The sequence below is a fragment of the Pelodiscus sinensis genome, chromosome 15 (genome assembly GCF_049634645.1).
Source record: "Pelodiscus sinensis isolate JC-2024 chromosome 15, ASM4963464v1, whole genome shotgun sequence".
Classification (NCBI taxonomy): Eukaryota; Metazoa; Chordata; order Testudines; family Trionychidae; genus Pelodiscus; species Pelodiscus sinensis.
In genome coordinates this window covers 17,976,171-17,992,693 of record NC_134725.1, presented here as the reverse complement: position 1 = coordinate 17,992,693, position 16,523 = coordinate 17,976,171, and the positions used below count along the sequence as shown (strand labels likewise).

At 50.6% G+C, this 16,523-nt stretch overlaps 2 protein-coding genes across 3 annotated transcripts in view; both read right to left on the bottom strand.

The window, feature by feature from the left end:
* Window positions 1-303: 303 nt before the first annotated feature.
* On the bottom strand, window positions 304-3,662 carry GP1BB (glycoprotein Ib platelet subunit beta). The gene is made up of 2 exons (XM_006134940.4): window positions 3,501-3,662; window positions 304-1,903 (listed from the first exon to the last, which is right to left on the bottom strand). Exon 2 carries the CDS (start codon window positions 1,893-1,895, stop codon window positions 1,281-1,283), a length of 615 nt encoding a protein of 204 aa, XP_006135002.1. The 5' UTR covers window positions 1,896-1,903; window positions 3,501-3,662; the 3' UTR covers window positions 304-1,280.
* A 2,629-nt stretch (window positions 3,663-6,291) lies between these two features.
* Window positions 6,292-16,523, bottom strand: part of SEPTIN5 (septin 5) — an 80,956-nt gene continuing 70,724 nt past the window's right edge. For both annotated transcript variants that reach the window (XM_075898294.1, XM_006134941.3), the window contains exons 9-11: window positions 15,636-15,771; window positions 12,988-13,090; window positions 6,292-11,479 (exon numbers count right to left, since the gene is read on the bottom strand). In XM_075898294.1, coding sequence (XP_075754409.1) covers window positions 11,423-11,479; window positions 12,988-13,090; window positions 15,636-15,771 — 296 coding nt within the window. In that variant the 3' untranslated portion in view covers window positions 6,292-11,422. The remainder of the gene's footprint in view (window positions 11,480-12,987; window positions 13,091-15,635; window positions 15,772-16,523) is intronic.

The window sequence follows — 16,523 nt, the reverse complement described above, 5'->3', positions numbered from 1 at the left end:
CTCATGGTCCTCTTCTTTGCGCCTCTCCTGGTGGATCACCAGGCATTCAGACACAGGCTTCAGTGTAAATAAAACCCCCAAACAACCCAAGTTGTCCACATAAAACCTGAATTCAAAGAAACTCCATGTTAGGAACCAGCAGCTGCAGCCCGGGTCAGAGGGGGAAAGATTTTTTCCAAATCACACTTCAAAGGAGCAGCCTTCTTAAGACAATGTCCCACCCTAGGCCCTTTCCTGGGAGTTCCCCCTGCTTGTATGCTTTGCAAGGATATTACAGCAGATACATCTTTCAGCCTGGGAAGATCCATTTGCATCATCATTATTTTAATGCCATTTTGTTACAAACATGAAAGGGCAGGTGTAACTACGTAAAGCTGCAGTAGGCATTTCTTGCTATCACTGTAGCTGTTCCCATTGTGCTGAGCATCCTACAGACACATAGGAAGACACAGTTGCTCGCACAAGGAGATGAAGCTTTCAGAAGCCCTTGGCATTGGCCTAACTCTGCTCCTGTTGCTTTCGTTTTAAATGGGAACAGAACTGAAGCAACATGGGAGGCTTTTGAGCAGCCCCACCCTAAACAGACAATACAAAGCATGACTAGCAGAGAGGAGTGTTAGGCCAGTTTTAACTGTAGCACTGAGAGATTAAGAGACTTGCCCACGGGAAATCAGAGATAGAGCTGGGAAACTGAACCCATCTCTTCTGTGACTTCGTCTAGTTATTTAACCACTGGGCCATCCTGCCATATTCTGCTCATGTTGTAACCAAGCCCCAGAATCAGAGATGTGCTAAGCGCTGGCTGAAGCGCACCCCGAGTGTTTTAAGTGTGGGCTCAGCCACTAGAACCTGGGAGACCACGTGCGCATGAAGCACTTAGCAGCAGCATTAGCTCAGACCAGTCTGATTCTTGCCAGCTTTAAGTTAGTTCCTTATGGTTCCCAGTGTATGCAATTCTGCACAGCCTGTTAAAGAGATCCAGCCAGTAACAGCTTTCTCGTCAGCAAAGCAACGGAGGCTGTACAATCCTCTTTCCAGCCCTTTGGAAGAGTGCAGAGTTTTAACATACCAGGATTAGCTGCACTGCAACAGAGCAATAGGCCAAGCCAACATCCACCTTTAGACAGTGGTCTGTTCCTGATGCTTCAGAGAAAGGCTGGCTCTCAGCATAATGCACCAAACAGCTATGCAATACTACAATCTCAACAAGTAGGATTTCCTTCCTGGCCCTGCTGATCAGCATATGCCCTGAAGCATGAGGATTTAAAGCTCATGAGACATTAATCAATGCCACGGGTATTCTCTGAAAGAGGTACCCATGTATCATCATTCTGGTAATTCTCCTTGGTGGCCTTCCTGGCTTCATTGGCTCTCCTCCGGAGTTTATGCAGGAACAAGATAATGAAGAGAAGCAGGATGGCCTGGAGGAGGATGAGGAGAAAGAGGCAGACCTGGGAGATGAGCGCGATGCTGCAGTACCAGAACTGGCATGTGGAGATGATCTCATCCTCCGACAAGTATGCAATGACCCTGCCCTGCAGGTGTTCTGGGGAGGCACACAGCACGTTCTGATACAGGGTCCGATTCTGCTGCCACTGGAGCCACGAGCGCAGGTAGAGGATGTCGCAGTCACATTCCCAGGGATTCCCCCACAGGTGGAGCACTTGGAGGTTCTTCAGGTTGTCCAGGAGCCCGCTGGGGATGCTGGTGAGATGGTTGTTGTTGAGGTAGATCATTTGAGTGGAGGGGCTGAAGGAAGCAGGGAGGCTGCTTTCCGTCAGCTCCTTCGACATGCAGTTGATGATGTTGGTGCTGCAGCTGCAGGGTGAGGGGCAGGTGGGTATCACAAGGGGGAGAAAACCCAGGAGAGAAAGGAAGAGAATCCAGCAGCTCATCTTCAGCTCTGAAACACACACACACACACAATCATCCCTGAACTCCTTGTGTCATTGTGAGCAAACCTCAGGTGCTCAGGGACAGGCACAGAATAAGCACAGCAGACAGGCACCTGGCACTGTCAAACTGAACAGGAAAACCCCCCAGGGCTTTGAGGATTTAAGTTTGGGGGTAAATTTGGAACCCATGAAGAAGAGAGACCATCGTCACTTACAAAGGCATCATTTTAGCATGTGTTGGGCAAGATTTTGCTCTCTCATACTAGGCAGGAACATCCTCCTGCTATTTTAGCCCTGGGTGTGTGGAGGGTAAACAGCTTATGATGTGACTAGACATTCACTAGAAATTGGCCGGAGGTCATCAATCTAATTTCCACTGGCACGCAGGATGGCAAAGGGATGCTAGTATTTCCCATTTGCATTACTGATGCATGTCAGTAGCTAAGGAAATTCAGAAGCAGCTGCACTAGTGCACAGAAGCCAGGTTTTGTTAACAGCAGCTTCGGGTTATTACAGAAGCAAAAAGCTACAGAAGATTCAAAAATAGTATTACACAGCTGCATGATTAAAAATAGCCAATGCAGTTTCCACAACTAGAATAAAAGTGACAAGGACAACCAGTTCTCATGTGTCAGGACATACAATGATCATCAGGTGGGCTCACATAGAAATCCCCCACTCTGTGATTGCATTGCAGCAGTAGGGGAATAGGAGGAGGCTACTCTTGTGCTGAAGGACCGAAGCATTGGTTACTGCTGCAGACAGGCTGTTGACAAACCACTAGATGAACCACTAGACCAGTGGTGGACAACTTGTGACCCGTGGGCCACATGGCCCATCAGGGTTCTATGTGTGGATGACAAGACATTTTGTTTACTCTTGCCCAAGCGCAGGGTTGCCGGATTTCACTGGTTTCCATCCGTGTGTTTTTTTCCCACTGGTGTTACTGAAGCGACATATGTGAAGTGAGGGGATGTTGCTGACTGCAGGCCTGTATGAAGGGGGGTGCGAAGGGTGTGAAAGGGTCCACCAAGTAAGCATGCTCCGGCCAGCCAGGAGAAGGCAGGAGCAATGCACTGTCTGAGCCTACTTCCCCCATGCTCTGACCAGCCGGGGAAGGCTGGGGCTGATTTCCCGCTTACTTGGAAGACCGGGAGGGTGTATTCACACCCTTCGGGTCCACATTTACCAAAAAAGCGCGCGCACACCAGAAATTCCTGAGTACGGGCCAGGATTGTAAGAGCCATGCACTCTCTCTGTATCCAGTCACAGCACTGCTATAGTTAAATCAGCACATCCTGCAAATTCTAAGTATACAAGCACAATTAGCAAATCTATTTTATCCTGGGAGACCGTTTTGGTTACTACAACCTTGCAGCCCATGGATGAAGGAAGGCCATTCACCTGGCCCATTCACTAGCCTAGATTGACCAGCGCTGCACTAGACTGTGCTAGTGTTGCAATTCTTGCAAAAACTTCTATTGGACTGTGGCTTGTACTGGGTGTGAGAAGGTTGCCAGTTGATGCCTAACCCTAACGCAGTGCTGTGCAGTAAAGCGAGTGAGGAAGGTGGCAATGTTAGCAGGACGCATTGTCTGTACTCACCTTTGCAGTTCGCTTCCCTGCTGGCCGCTGGCACAAGAGAGAAATGTAGTAAGAGGACAAGCAGCACAGGCGCATTTGCAAGCACACAGCTGAGCTCCCTGATAAGTTCCCAGCCTGACACTGCAAGATAAGGGAAAAGCTAGTCCCAAAGTCACCTCCCTGGAACAGCTGAGGTTTCACCAGGCAATTCTTTGGAGGGATACAAGATGACACTGGTTGTGATAATGCTTTGAATGTGGCAGGGCTAATGATGACATGAATGGCAGAAGATCTGTGTCCAGGAACATGGGAGGATAAAGGGAGGCATTGAGCTGGTATCCCTTAATGGTGTAGCCCTGCCCTGTTTTACCCCAGCACCCTTGGGAAAGGCAGCCACCTTCTTAGATAATAAACCCAGAGTATTTCTGTGCCTCTCTGGTCACTAGCAACCAAAAAATATGCAAAATCCATAGAAGAGTCTTCAAAACCCCATCAGTGCTTGGGAAAGAACCCATAATTTCCCATACTCAGCTCCACTTTGCTTGTCCAGCTCTGTCTCAACAATGGCAAATACCTCTCAATTTGTTCCCCTTCCACTAAGCCTGTTCAGTGTGCAGCTCTGGCCCTCTCAAGGCTGGAAAAGACTTAGTCATGGCAACCAGGCAGGATTAGACAGAGATCTTACTGCTCAGCTGAGAGGTTAGAAAGGAAGTTTGGAGAATCTAACATTGAGAGCAGTGTCTGTTTCAATATGCTAGGACTCCAAGTAATTCCCATAATACCTTGTGTTATGTCTTTCATCCATGAGCCCTTTACAAACTACAGGTACACAAAACTACGACTCACAACTGCTTGCAGCTGTTTCAAGAGTGTGCGGCACTGGAACAGGAAGTGAAGGAGACAGGACATGGAGTTGCAGTCTGGGACAGGAAATGCCTGGCCCCTGTAACCAGTTGATGCTAGGAGATGAGGTCTTTACTGGTTGTGGACAGGTCCCTCTTTAGTGAATCTCTCTATGTGGGGACCAAACAGGTTGGGGCAGGGAGCGAGGGGGAATCCTGTTTCCAACTGAAGCTGGAGTTAGGCAATTACTCAAGATTCAATTAGACCAGAAAATTCCGGTTCACACAATTCCCATTGTGAAAAACAGCAGGGGATCTTTCATGACTCTTACTGGATTCACAGTTCATCTGAAAGAGCATTACAGGCAGCAGTGCCCCCACCATCATATCAGAGCTGTGTGCGGTTTCAGCGCTCCTCAGAGGAGTTTAGATTTCCTTTGGGGGGCTTCCATTAGAGTGCTTATGTAATCCAAGCCCTTCTTAGCAGCCAGTGACTTCTGAGGAGGTGCTCTGGCTTTCAGCTGCAACCTGGGTCACTCACTGTGCAGGGAGGGAGCAGAAGAGAGGCTCTTCTGAAAATTGCTTTCTTTCACAAGGTTGCAAGGGTTGCAATGCCAGTCCGCTCCTTGCACACAAAGAAAGGCAGGATCCAGGGGAAAGCTGCAGACTAACTTGGCTGGCCAGTTCTGGGAAAGATAACGCTCATGGGAACATCCTGCTCTAGCAGGCTGGGCTTGATAGTCAGATGACTCAGCAGCACTAAGAATTAACGAGGCAGGTTTACCACATCCTGCCGGTGGGATTTGCGGCACTGGAAGACACTCCAGCCTGAGCAGTGAAGCCAAAGGGATAAAAACATCTGCAGGCCAGCTGGACACTCCTGGGATGTGGACATCATGTCCCCAGCATGTGCATTAAGGGCCATACCCTGCCCCCACTATTCCCATATAATCCCTCTCAGGTCAGGCTATTGGAATTCCATTGGGCCAGACACACTGCTCTCATTTACACATGCGTGTTGAATGCTCCCAGACCAGAGCAGGAAGGAGAACTGGGCCAACTGATTCAGTGGGGCAGTAGCTGAAGGCAGGATTTGGCCCACAATGAGGATAAAAACTCATCTCGAATATTTTAAAATGGGTGGAGAACCTCTGGCCTTGGGGTTGGATACAGTCCATGGCTTGGCTCAGCCCTACCCAGCATTGGGGAGCCCATGCTGGTTCTCCAGCCCTGCTGCGGCCCCTCTGGGGGCTGGAGTGTAAACAATCTACTAGCTTGGGCCTCCCGAGGCTCTGGTGTGTGAGGGGAATGTGGGGAGTGTCTTTTTGCTTCCCAGCCAGGGGCCACAGCGAGGGTTTCTTCTCCATTTCTCACTTGTGTGCGGCCCACAACGGATTTCAGTGGGTCAGTGGCCTGCCTCCCAACCCAAAAGAGGTTCCCCACCCCTGCTTTAAGAACATTAAACTGTAATCAGAGTGACCCAATGTGGTAGAGAAAAAGGCAGGCAGGAATTGGAACCCTAGCTCACAAATGGCTCAGCTTATGCTGTAGTGTTTTTCTTTCATTGGTGGGTGGCCAGGGTGCAACTTGGACAACCCAGGTATAGGCCAGAAACAACCATTATGATTATCTGATCTCCTGCATAACCCAGGCCAGAGAATTTGAAACTGTGCTTCCTGCATGCGAGGGCTATGGAGTGCCATTTAAAGTGGGAGGAGGCACAGATTTGCCAGCCCATACCTGACCGTCTCCTCTCATATTCTCAGGTGCCCCACCCCAGCACTCTGGCATCCCGGGACCATGTTCCCCTCTGAATGAGTAAGCAGCTCACAGAACTGCTCAGATTTAACATGGCCTATGCCTACATCCAGCCTGGTCTTGTGAAACAAGAGAACAGGACAGAATTTGCTAGGCATCTTGCATTTCTGTCCCCACTCATAACAAGTTCCCTTACTGCAGACAGAAAACAAATCAGGAAAAGGTCATTTTGTGGGTTTTTTCATATATTTATTTCACTGACCAGTTCAGGTAGTAAACATAATTAATAAGAATAACAGCTGTCATCATCATTTTAATAAAATGGACATGCTTCCGAAGGGTTTGTTTCTCTTTGTTCAAAGGACAAAATACTCAACAGAAATGTACAAGAGACCCCAACCAAACCAACAAGGGGGAAAGGAAGTGCCTAGGAACACAGCGAGGGGATGCGGAAATCACATGGTCACAAGCAAGCCGGGGTTACAAGGGTGGCTTCATGTGCAATGAGAGAGCAGGGAAAAGCTGTCGCACAGCGTGAAGAATGGAATCCCCTTTCACCTCCCCCCCTCCCAAAGGAACGGGATGCAGAACAAGGCATGCAGGTAGTCAGCAAGTGCTGGCTGAGCCAGGAGTGGTGTAGCAATAGCACACGAATGGGTTCATCCCACCACCACCTCTCCAACCAGGCACACAGTTTAAGAGGTTGCACCCACAACTCCGGCCCAGCTACAGCTCAAAAGAACTCAGTGGAGTAGGACTCAACTCCTGGAGTCGCTAAAGCATAAAAAAATTTGCAAGAGTTTCAGATGCAGGTGTGTGTTTGCAGTGGGGAGGACAGCCTCACTGGACCCCTGTGTGGGGGCGGAGGGAAGGCTGCGGGCTGCTCCACACCCATGGAAGGGGTGAGGCCTTGGGTGGAAGGGGGCAGCCTATAGCACCTCCTAGAGAGCACTGCACCTTCCTCAGTGCAGCCCAGAATGCAAAGCATGGTGCTCCTGCAGCAATTTAAAGGGCCTGGAGCACCAGCTGCTGCCACACTAGCAGTGGCAGCCAGGAGCTCTGGGCCCTTTTGTATCGCCGGGCCCTGGGGCAGATGCCCCCTTTTCCTCCCTGATGGTGGGCCTGCATGTGTACACTTAGGTGTGTGTGGTAGGGGGAAGGAGCAACCTATTCATACACTTAACTTCCTTCACTGCTACAAGGGATGACAGCCTCCCTAGACCATGCTTATCCAGGAATGCCTCTTCCATAGCACGGCTCTGTTCAATAGAGGGAGACTCCACTTGGAAAGCATAACATGGCCTAGAGTCCTCAAGTGCCACCTCCATTTTCAAAGTCTTTCCAGGCAGACAGCCCATCCCCCAGCGGAGGAAACCTGCTGCATCTTCTTTGCTGCTGGATCTTAATTCTCCTACTTCACCTCTGGAGAAGTTGCATCTCTAGTTGCCTTGGCAGCAGGTGTTTTTCTCTCTCTGACTCCAAGCTGCCTCTCCCAGGGCCAAGGAGTTCAGCTCGGTGTGGAATGGGTCTGGGAAACTTTACCTGATTTAGCAGAAGTTTGCACTGAGTTGATGGAGACAGGCTCACTGGGAAAGGGGACTCACGTCTTAGCAATTCTGGGTACAGGTCCTGCCAAATGCCTCAGATTCACAGTAGTGCCCTATTTCAATGACTCTGCCACCAGGACAGCTGCAGGTTGCATTCAACCAAGCTGCCACGTAATGCTAACAGGAAAATCATCTCCTCTACCTCCCTTTTGGGTTAGAATATGCTTTGCATAGAGGCTGGTCTGGAAATGTTACCATCTTACCTGCAACTGATTGTTAACTTGTGGAATTCACTGCCTAAGGATAGTGTAGAAGAAAGGAACTTAGCAAACTTTACAAAAGGAGAAGAGACATTCCAATGAACAGAAACAGCATTTGCAGTTACAGTAGCACAAATACAATTGATACAAGTTAGCAATCCTGATGCATCAGGATAGCAAATGATCACCAGCCCAGACCTGGAAAAAGCTGTCCTTTTGTGCTACAATACCACACAAGTGAGTGCATTAGGGTGAGGCGGCTCACACTTTCCCTTTAAGCGTCTGGCACTGAACACTGCTGACAAGAGTTAATGGCTGCTCAGTCTATCCTGGCAAGGCACTGACCATCTCTTATGTGCTTCTCACATAGGGGGTGGGACTGGACAAAAGATCTGGGAAGATAATGACATTGCACTTCTGGCCTGAGTTTGTCCTCCAGGCACACTGCACTGTTCTGTATTTCATTGGGGAAGAGAGGCCTCTTAAATGAGCTAGCCTCTAAGCCCATGGTGTCCAACCAGTTCTGCTATAGCGAACTAGCCACACTCAACCAGCCAAATAGCCACATACAGGGGTGGGAAACCTAAGGCCCAGGGGCCGCATGCAGCCCCTGGCTTGCCTGGATCCAGCCCCCGAGGCTCAGAGCTTTCCCCCACTCCAGCATTGGGGAACCCGCACTGGTGCTCCAGCCTCTCCCACCTCCTGCAAGGCTGGAGCACACAAAATCTGCTAGCCTGGGTCCCCCTGGGGCTCTGGTGTGCGAGGGGCATGTGGGGAGTGTCTCTCTCCTCAGTTGGGGGCCATGTCAGTGAAGGGGTTTGGTTGGTTGTTTTTCTTTTTGCTTCTCACTTGTGTGCAGCTCTTGACTGATTTTTCTGTGGGTCAGTGACCCCCGACCCAAAAATGTCCCCCCCACCCCTTAGCTAGCGGCTGGTGTGTTGGGCATCATGGCGCTAAGCTCAGCAGTTCCATTTGCTCTGGCCTAGCTTAGGCATCTGTATCAAGAGGCATGCTGGCCCTCGTGAGCTTAGCCTCTCCTCGTTACGTCAGGTCTGTCCCGTCTCTCCAACACCTATTCGAGATAAAAGAGGCTTGCCTGTGAATAACCAGCACCACCCAAGCTACTCACCAACAGGACAAGAGATTGGGCCCCTAAGGCCCAGTGGAGAGACGCCAGCATGGCAGAGACAAATAACAGAAGCAGCCCTAGCACTTCATCACACCCGCCATGGCTGTATCACACCAAGTGTCGGCCATTGTGAACACCACCAAGCCATGGATAAATGGGCACCCATAGGACTAAGGATGCTAAATTTAGATTAATCAACTAATCGAATAGTAAATAGCATTGACTATTCAATTAGTCGATAAGGGCGACTCTGCCTTTGAAATGTAGCAAGAGCCCTGCTGGCTCAAAAGCAGGGATTGCGGGGGCAGCTGAGGAATATTTGAGCCCCCAGCTTATCCCAGGCTCCCCACAGTGCTTCTGCTTTTCAAATGTAGCAAGAGCCCTGCTGCACCCCTGTCCCTTCTCCCCACAGAGATGGTGCTGGGGGGGAGCCGGCTTTTAAGCCAGCTCCCACCAGCATCAGATCCTGCTCCCCTCCTTGCTGCCTCTTTCTGATGGAGGCAGCAAGGCAGGAGAAGCAACTAGTCAAGTCACTAGTCAACTATCCGATAAGCATTTACTTATCGGATAGTCGACTAGTCGCTTACATCCCTATATAGGGCTCCAGGGGATGGGCAGGAAGAACCCATCCCCATGTGCGTCAGGAAATCAACTCTTTACCAGAGCTAAAAGGAGACTAAGGGAAGATTCAGTTAGATTTCTGTGCCTATTTTCCTTGGCAGGCTAGCATCAGCACTATCAGACATACCACACTTCCCGTTGCTCTTCTTACTGTGCTTGTTAAAAATAAACCAGCAAATGACAGTGGCTGCTGCAGACACGGCCCTTGTATCTCTGCCACCAGATCCCCTCAGCTTCCCCTGGCCTGAAACTCAATGGCGCAGGTCCCCATGACTAGGAGCAGGGGCTGGAAACTACTGCCCACGTCTGCAAGCCCAAAGCTACAGCCCAAAAGGGCTGTTGGGTAGAGTCCCGTGCGAAAGGGAAGGGAGGCAGGTGTGCACAGCTAATGGAGTTGGGCTGCACTAAGCCTTCTGCCAGGGTTTCAGATAGTCCCCTGCTGCCCTCAGCCTAGTCAACAACAACCTGCTCCCTCCATAGGCCTATCTGGCCTCCTCTGCTCTGACAGAACTTTTCAGTCCAGCGAGAGAGGTGCAGAGAAAGGTGTCCTCCCTCCCTGTCTCACAAGGCTCCAAATGTGGAATGAGGAAGGCTCCGTGTTTAGGATTCATCTCCTGCCTTGAGGCTTCCCCTGCTCAAATACAAATGGGGACACAGCCCTTAGCTCTTTGGTCCCTCTACCACTGTGACTGGCCTGTTACCTTTACAAGTGAGCCCAGGAGCTATGCAAAGCTGGCTGGCAGCTGAGACACCATTTCCCTCACCCAAAAAAGGTAGGTAGCAGGAGGCTTTTCTAGCTGCTCCACAGTTCTGCCAGAGACTCAGATCTACCATGTGATTTGGCCACAGAAGAAGCACAGTTGAGGGAGCTGGGAAGATGCTGGCGCCTCCTGGGCTACTCCAATACTAATTCCCAGAGGTGCCTCATCTTGCAAGCCAGTTCTCCCAATGCAGATAACCACATCCTCACAATTATGCTCTAAAGCAGGTTCTCTCAACCTTTGATATCTGGCGCTGAATCACCACCTTTCCAAAGTGAGTCAGGGAGACCTCAGGGAACGGTGTCAGGCCAGGGACTGCTGGTTGAGAAACACTGCTCTAAATGAAGGCAGTGGAAGCTGGTATTTTCTAACCTAGTGGAGGAGGCTGATCTCTTTCCTCACAGTGCAAAAATCCTGGAGTTTCTCAATAGGAAAATCAGGCAGGAATGTTCAGGCACCTTAAAAATACTCCTGCAGGACTGTGTTCCCTGATCAACTTCACCCCCTGCTGCTCTGCCATCCAGAGCAGTGGAGAGGAATGGCTGGCTTGGTCCAACTCATGAGCTCTTGGTTCAGAGGGAATATTTACCCGTCAAGGTGCTTGCCCTGGCCCAGGGTGATGGGGAAAGGGAGGGTCCCAGCACCTTGGTTGGGAGTAAACATTTATGTGCATTTACACAGCATCTTCAAGTTGTACGCCATAGAAACCATAACTCTAAACAGCGGCACATTCCCTAGCAAGGTTTTAGTACATCTAGAAGTTGGAACAGTTCTAAAAACACCGTAGACACTTCCCAGGCTTAAAAGAAACAAAAGAAAAACACACCAGTAAACTGCAAGTGAAGAGCCTCTTCTGCAATCCTGCTGCCAGGAAAGCCAGTGTTGCTGCTAATAAATTAGAGGAGGGGACAGCTCTCACCCACAAGTCTCTACACAATGGGGAACTTCTTTTTACAATGGCCACATCTCAAGCTGGGCCCCAGAAGATCACCAGGGATTCCCTTTGCCCTCCATCCTTCTGGCTCTCACTGGTCCTGCATCTGCTGCTGCATCTTCTGCAGCATCTCCTGCATCCTTCGCAACTGCAGGAGACAGAGAAGATCAGAGAGATTGCGGCTCCACCACGGACAGTGGGATGCTTTCAGTTAGTGGTGGACATGCTCTGTTACTGGGACCATATGTTTGCGAGTGGGGTTCTAGGTCCCACTCTCCGCCCCCTCCCCTCCGCTCGTCAGGGCTGGAGCTGTGTACATTGCTGTTCACTCTGCTATCTGCTTGGGCTAGCTAGTTACGGCTCACAGAATCCACAGGTTTATGCAGCAGCCAATGTTTGGAGGAATCCTCTCCATCGATGGGCGGCTTACACGCAGTTTTGGTGAGATTAAGGGGATGCTGGTGGATACCAGGGAGACCAGTCTGGTGGCACAGCTGGCCCCTGGGCCCCATTTCCCTAAGGAGAGGGAGTGACAGGTTTTACCCACACCATGAGTAGAGAGTGAAAAGGGAAAGGCCAGCAGGGGATGAACGTCCTCTGCTTATTCATGGGACAAAGTGCAACAGGCACAGGGCAAGCTTCCCCACACTGCCCTGCTTGTGTGGTTCACCTCCACTAGGGGGCGAGGGAGGGCAGGATGGGTGATGGGAGTTCACCCCACTTGGGGATGAAGCAGGGCAGCCTCGGGGGTCTTGGTCTCTCTACTAACAAGGGAGTCAAAGTTCCAATTCAGACATTTGTCAGGCAGACACTGGGCTGAGACTCATCAATCTCCACTGGGTCATTGCTCTTTAGCTTCTGCCCTGGGTTACCCTAGAGGGGTTGGCTTCTATATCTCCTGCCTGACCCCCTCAGCCAATGCCTGTTACGCGTGCCACACAGCAGGGACACGGCAAAGTAAAAACTAGCCTAAGGCTGCTGCTCTCTCCCCAAGGCACTGGGCTGCCCACAGCTCTGCCCTCTTATCTCGTGATCACAACTTCGCCTCACATCCTGTTCCTGCTCCTTTCCCCCAGTAACTCCGCACAGTGGCTGGCACCATGTGGCGCCGGGGCTGCACTACAGCCGGGCAGCTGTGCAGCCAGCACTGCATGGCCTGGACGGGCTGCGTAAGGGGAACGTGTGCGGTCCCAGCTTGCGCTTTACCTGATCCTGGTCTGCACTTCAGCTGACCTCTTGGTGCTTCAGTCACACACACTGCATAGGGCAGAGGTGGTCCCTGGTGGCCTTAAACCCTCCAACTCTGTAACCTGATGGTGCTCACTAAGGCAGTGCTGACTGGTGCTTTGCTCAGCTGGGGAAGGGAGGAAAGGGCTTTCAGAGAGACCCTCTAGGTTCTCTCTGACCATGGTGACTTCTGGCACGGGTGCAAGCAGGGCCTCACTCTACAGTCCATGGGTTGGCATTGTCACTGCCCAGGAAGGACACAGCCTTTAAGCTCTGCCCTCCTGACTGGGAGCCTGTGAGTGCAGAGGGCAATAGAAAGAAGAACAGAGGAAGGAGCAACGATGGGGGCACCGGTGAAACCCAGGACTGCCTCCCCAGGGGCAGCCCCTTTGCTGGTCACGGAGGAGGCACGGTGCAGTGGGTACCTACCTCTTCATCCTTCATTTTGATGAGCTTCTCTGTTTCAGCATCAGGCGTTGGAAGGGGCAGGATAGGGATGGGGCTTTCTATCCTGTTGTCTTGAGTCAGCTTACTGGGGGAGAAAAAAATGGAGAAAATTCAGTCCGTTCTTGTCCCAGCCTGGCTGTGATTTGCACAGAGGGGAATGAGGGCCTATCACAAACACATCAGGACATACTCGCACCCACATGCGCCTTGCCAGCCAGCTGGGAAGTAGCACAAACCTCAGGCTGTTTGGATGCAGTTTGAGGGAGCACAGCAGAGGTGTGTGGGATCCACTCACACACGGGCACGTGTCACTCAAGGTAACAAAAGTGCAATTTCAGAGGAGTGGGCTGGGGTGGCTAGTGGAGGTGAAAGCCATAAACCAACTATGGATAGTAATCCCAAGCCCTTAAAGAGCTGGCGTCTCTCGTCTTATGCCACACAAATCCTAACAACAAGGGAGAGAAGTACTACATTCAAGGACTGAAAAACCCTTCTTAGGAGACAATTGGATAGTCCTTAGAACCGTGGTGGGCAGCCTGTGGCCCACTGGGGCTCTATGTATGGCCCATGAGACATTTTGTTGACTGTTGCTCAGGTGCAAGGTTGCCAGATTGAGCTGATTTCTCTGTGCTTCAATGTTTTCCTGCTGGTATTACTAAAGCAACACATTCTTAAAACACGGGCTCATGAAGTGAGGTGTATGCTGACTGCACACAACATTGACAGTGAGAGCCGTCCGCTCGCTCTACACCCAATCAAATCCCTGGTATGGTTCAATCAGCACATCCCGCAAATTCTAGGTACACAAGCACAGTTAGCAGAACTACCCTATCACAGGAGATTACCTTGCTTATGACAATCTTGAAGCCCACTAAAATGAAGGACGGCCACTCAGCCCACTGACTAGCCTAAGGTTATCCATCGCTGCTTTAGAGAATTCCAAGGTGTCATTGCCTCCTCTTGCCACTTGACGGCCCTGTTGGCTCAATTGCCAATCACCTACAAAATTGTAGTTTGGGTTCTTTCCCCAAGAAAGGATCTATATATACAGGCAGTCCCCAGGTTACGTACAAGATAGGGACTGTAGGTTTGTTCTTAAGTTGAATTTGTATGTAAGTCGGAACTAGTACATATTGATGGGGAAACTCTAGCCAAACATTTCTCCAGAGCTCAGTTTTATTCTCCCACACCTCACTTCCCTCAGTCCTTTATTCTCAAGCTGAGGGGTCTGCTGAGAAAAGCCGTTCCACGTCTCCCTGGTCTGCTGGGAGGGGTGCTAGCTTTGCATCTCCCTGGTCTGCTGGGGGGAAGCAGCTAGTGAGGGGTTGCCTCACCCCGTTTGTAAGTAGGGATCTGATGTAAGTCGGATCCATGTAACCCGGGGACTGCCTGTAAATGCACATTTATCTTAGAATTCAGCTGCATGTAGGATACTACTGAATCCCACTTCCCTTGGACTTGATGTATAGAGAATCAGCAAAGAGATGGGAATTTGAGGCAAACCAGAGGAAGTTTTAGAATCTAAAAAATGGGGGAGGCATAACTATTTTGGTTAAGTAATTTATTCTCCACCTTTTTGTAAAAACAGTTACTAAATTCTGTATCTGAACAGTAGATGTCACTTCTCTCAGATCTTATTTAATGTCTAGCTATCTTGGGATGCTGCATTCCCAGCAATGAAAATAAATAAATTTGTCAGTCGCAGAAATGTAATTCTATGTGCCTGTGTTCACATATACATCACACGTGGGTGTGTACCCACATGCATGCACACAGACATTTACACACAGTGTACAGGCATTGCTTGCCCACCAGTGAAATACAGCTACTTCTGGGGTGGAATGGGACAGTGCACAACAACACTATGCAGCAGCTGAGCCCAGGAAGGGAAGGCTACAAACTACCCTAGAAGGGTGCTAGAGATTTTTAAAATTTCATATTTTCAATAACATTTCAAATGTGCAGGGGTGAGAGACCAACGACCGAGGGGTATTTTTATGAGATTTCTGTGACCTCTCCTTGCCAGCTGAAACTACAGGGAAGCAGAATGCAGTGACCCATGAGAGGGCAGGGCAATCTCTGGAGACACATTTAAGACTCAGTAATCACTAATTGCTCAGACGGAGGCATTGCCAGAGAAACAGCAGCATCTCGGGGTGATGTCATAACTAAGACATGGCCACAGCTGGTGAGGATGTGGGAGCTGCCAACTCTCCCTTCCAGGCTGCTGCTTTGGCACCACAAGCTGTTCACAGACAATTCCCCAGGGGATGGTTGATTTCCTATTACTGTCACTAAATCAGGTCTACTCTTCCCTAGCACTGAGACGAGCTCCTGAGCGAGGACCCATCTATCTCAGTGCCCACACCCCAAGGCTAAGTGCAGTGACCAGGCTATACAGTCTCCCCACGGTGGTTCTCAGATGGTGGAGATGCTGTGATTGTGGCCCATTGGCTCGTTGTTTCCCCTCCCAGTACACCTGGCTGCATCTTTGCAGAGAGCACCTCCCAGCACCTGGAATACCCCTGAGTCCCATTAGCAAGGAGCAGATGAGAGCTTCCCCATCCAAGAGGTACCAGATGCAGCCCTCCTCTCCATCACACAGAAGAGCACCACCCCCAGGCACCCACCTGGTCATCTGCTGGATGCACTGAGCTCTGTAGTTCTCATAGTGAACATCACAGGTGACATCTTTCAGGTCGTGCATGTGTGTCCGGATCAGCATGTTCCGCAGCTTCACAAAATCACAGTGCGCCTGGTTTTCCACTGTGAAAGCAGCACAAACTGCACTTGCATTTCACTCCAACAATGCCTGCACCAAGGATGAGCAATGGCCCCTTCAGAGCCTTGCCACATCCAACCCCTGGCTTACTAAACACACATCCCAACAGGGTGACTGCCCCACTACCTCATCTCCTGCCCTCCCACCCATTCCATAATGCTTGGGTCCACGCGCCCTGGGGCTGCCTCTTTGCTGGTGTGATATCAGGACACCTAGGATCGAGGTAACACCCTGTTTTAAAAGGGAAGGATCTAGAGGCAGAATATTTTCAACAGGGCCCTCTGTGCTAGGGATTGCTTCCCCTCTTGGTCCCAAGAGCCTGAACTGGCTGACCTGCAGGCAGGTGCTAAGTGCGCCTGGCTCCCAGGGCTTTGTCTGGGAAGAAAGACTGTGCATGCAGGCTGGGACTAGGCGGGTTCTGATTGGAGACAAGTGTTACCAGGTCATGTTCATCGTATTCGTCAGACTGGGCACCCTTTCTGAGACTGCAGCTAGCAATTGAAACTAACTGAAATCAAACAGAAGGGCTTTAGGAGGCCTGGTCTCTGGATCTCTCTTTGGCCTGAATTTAGAACCTGACCCAAAGTCCACTGAAGTCAATGGGCTTCTTTCCATGGAGCCCAATGGATTCTGGATTGGACCCATAGTCCCTTCCTTTCGAAGAGGAGGAACGCACAGCAGGGAGGCAAAGTCACAGGAAGGCAACTGTGCCAGGGGCTGCACCGAGGCGTGGGCA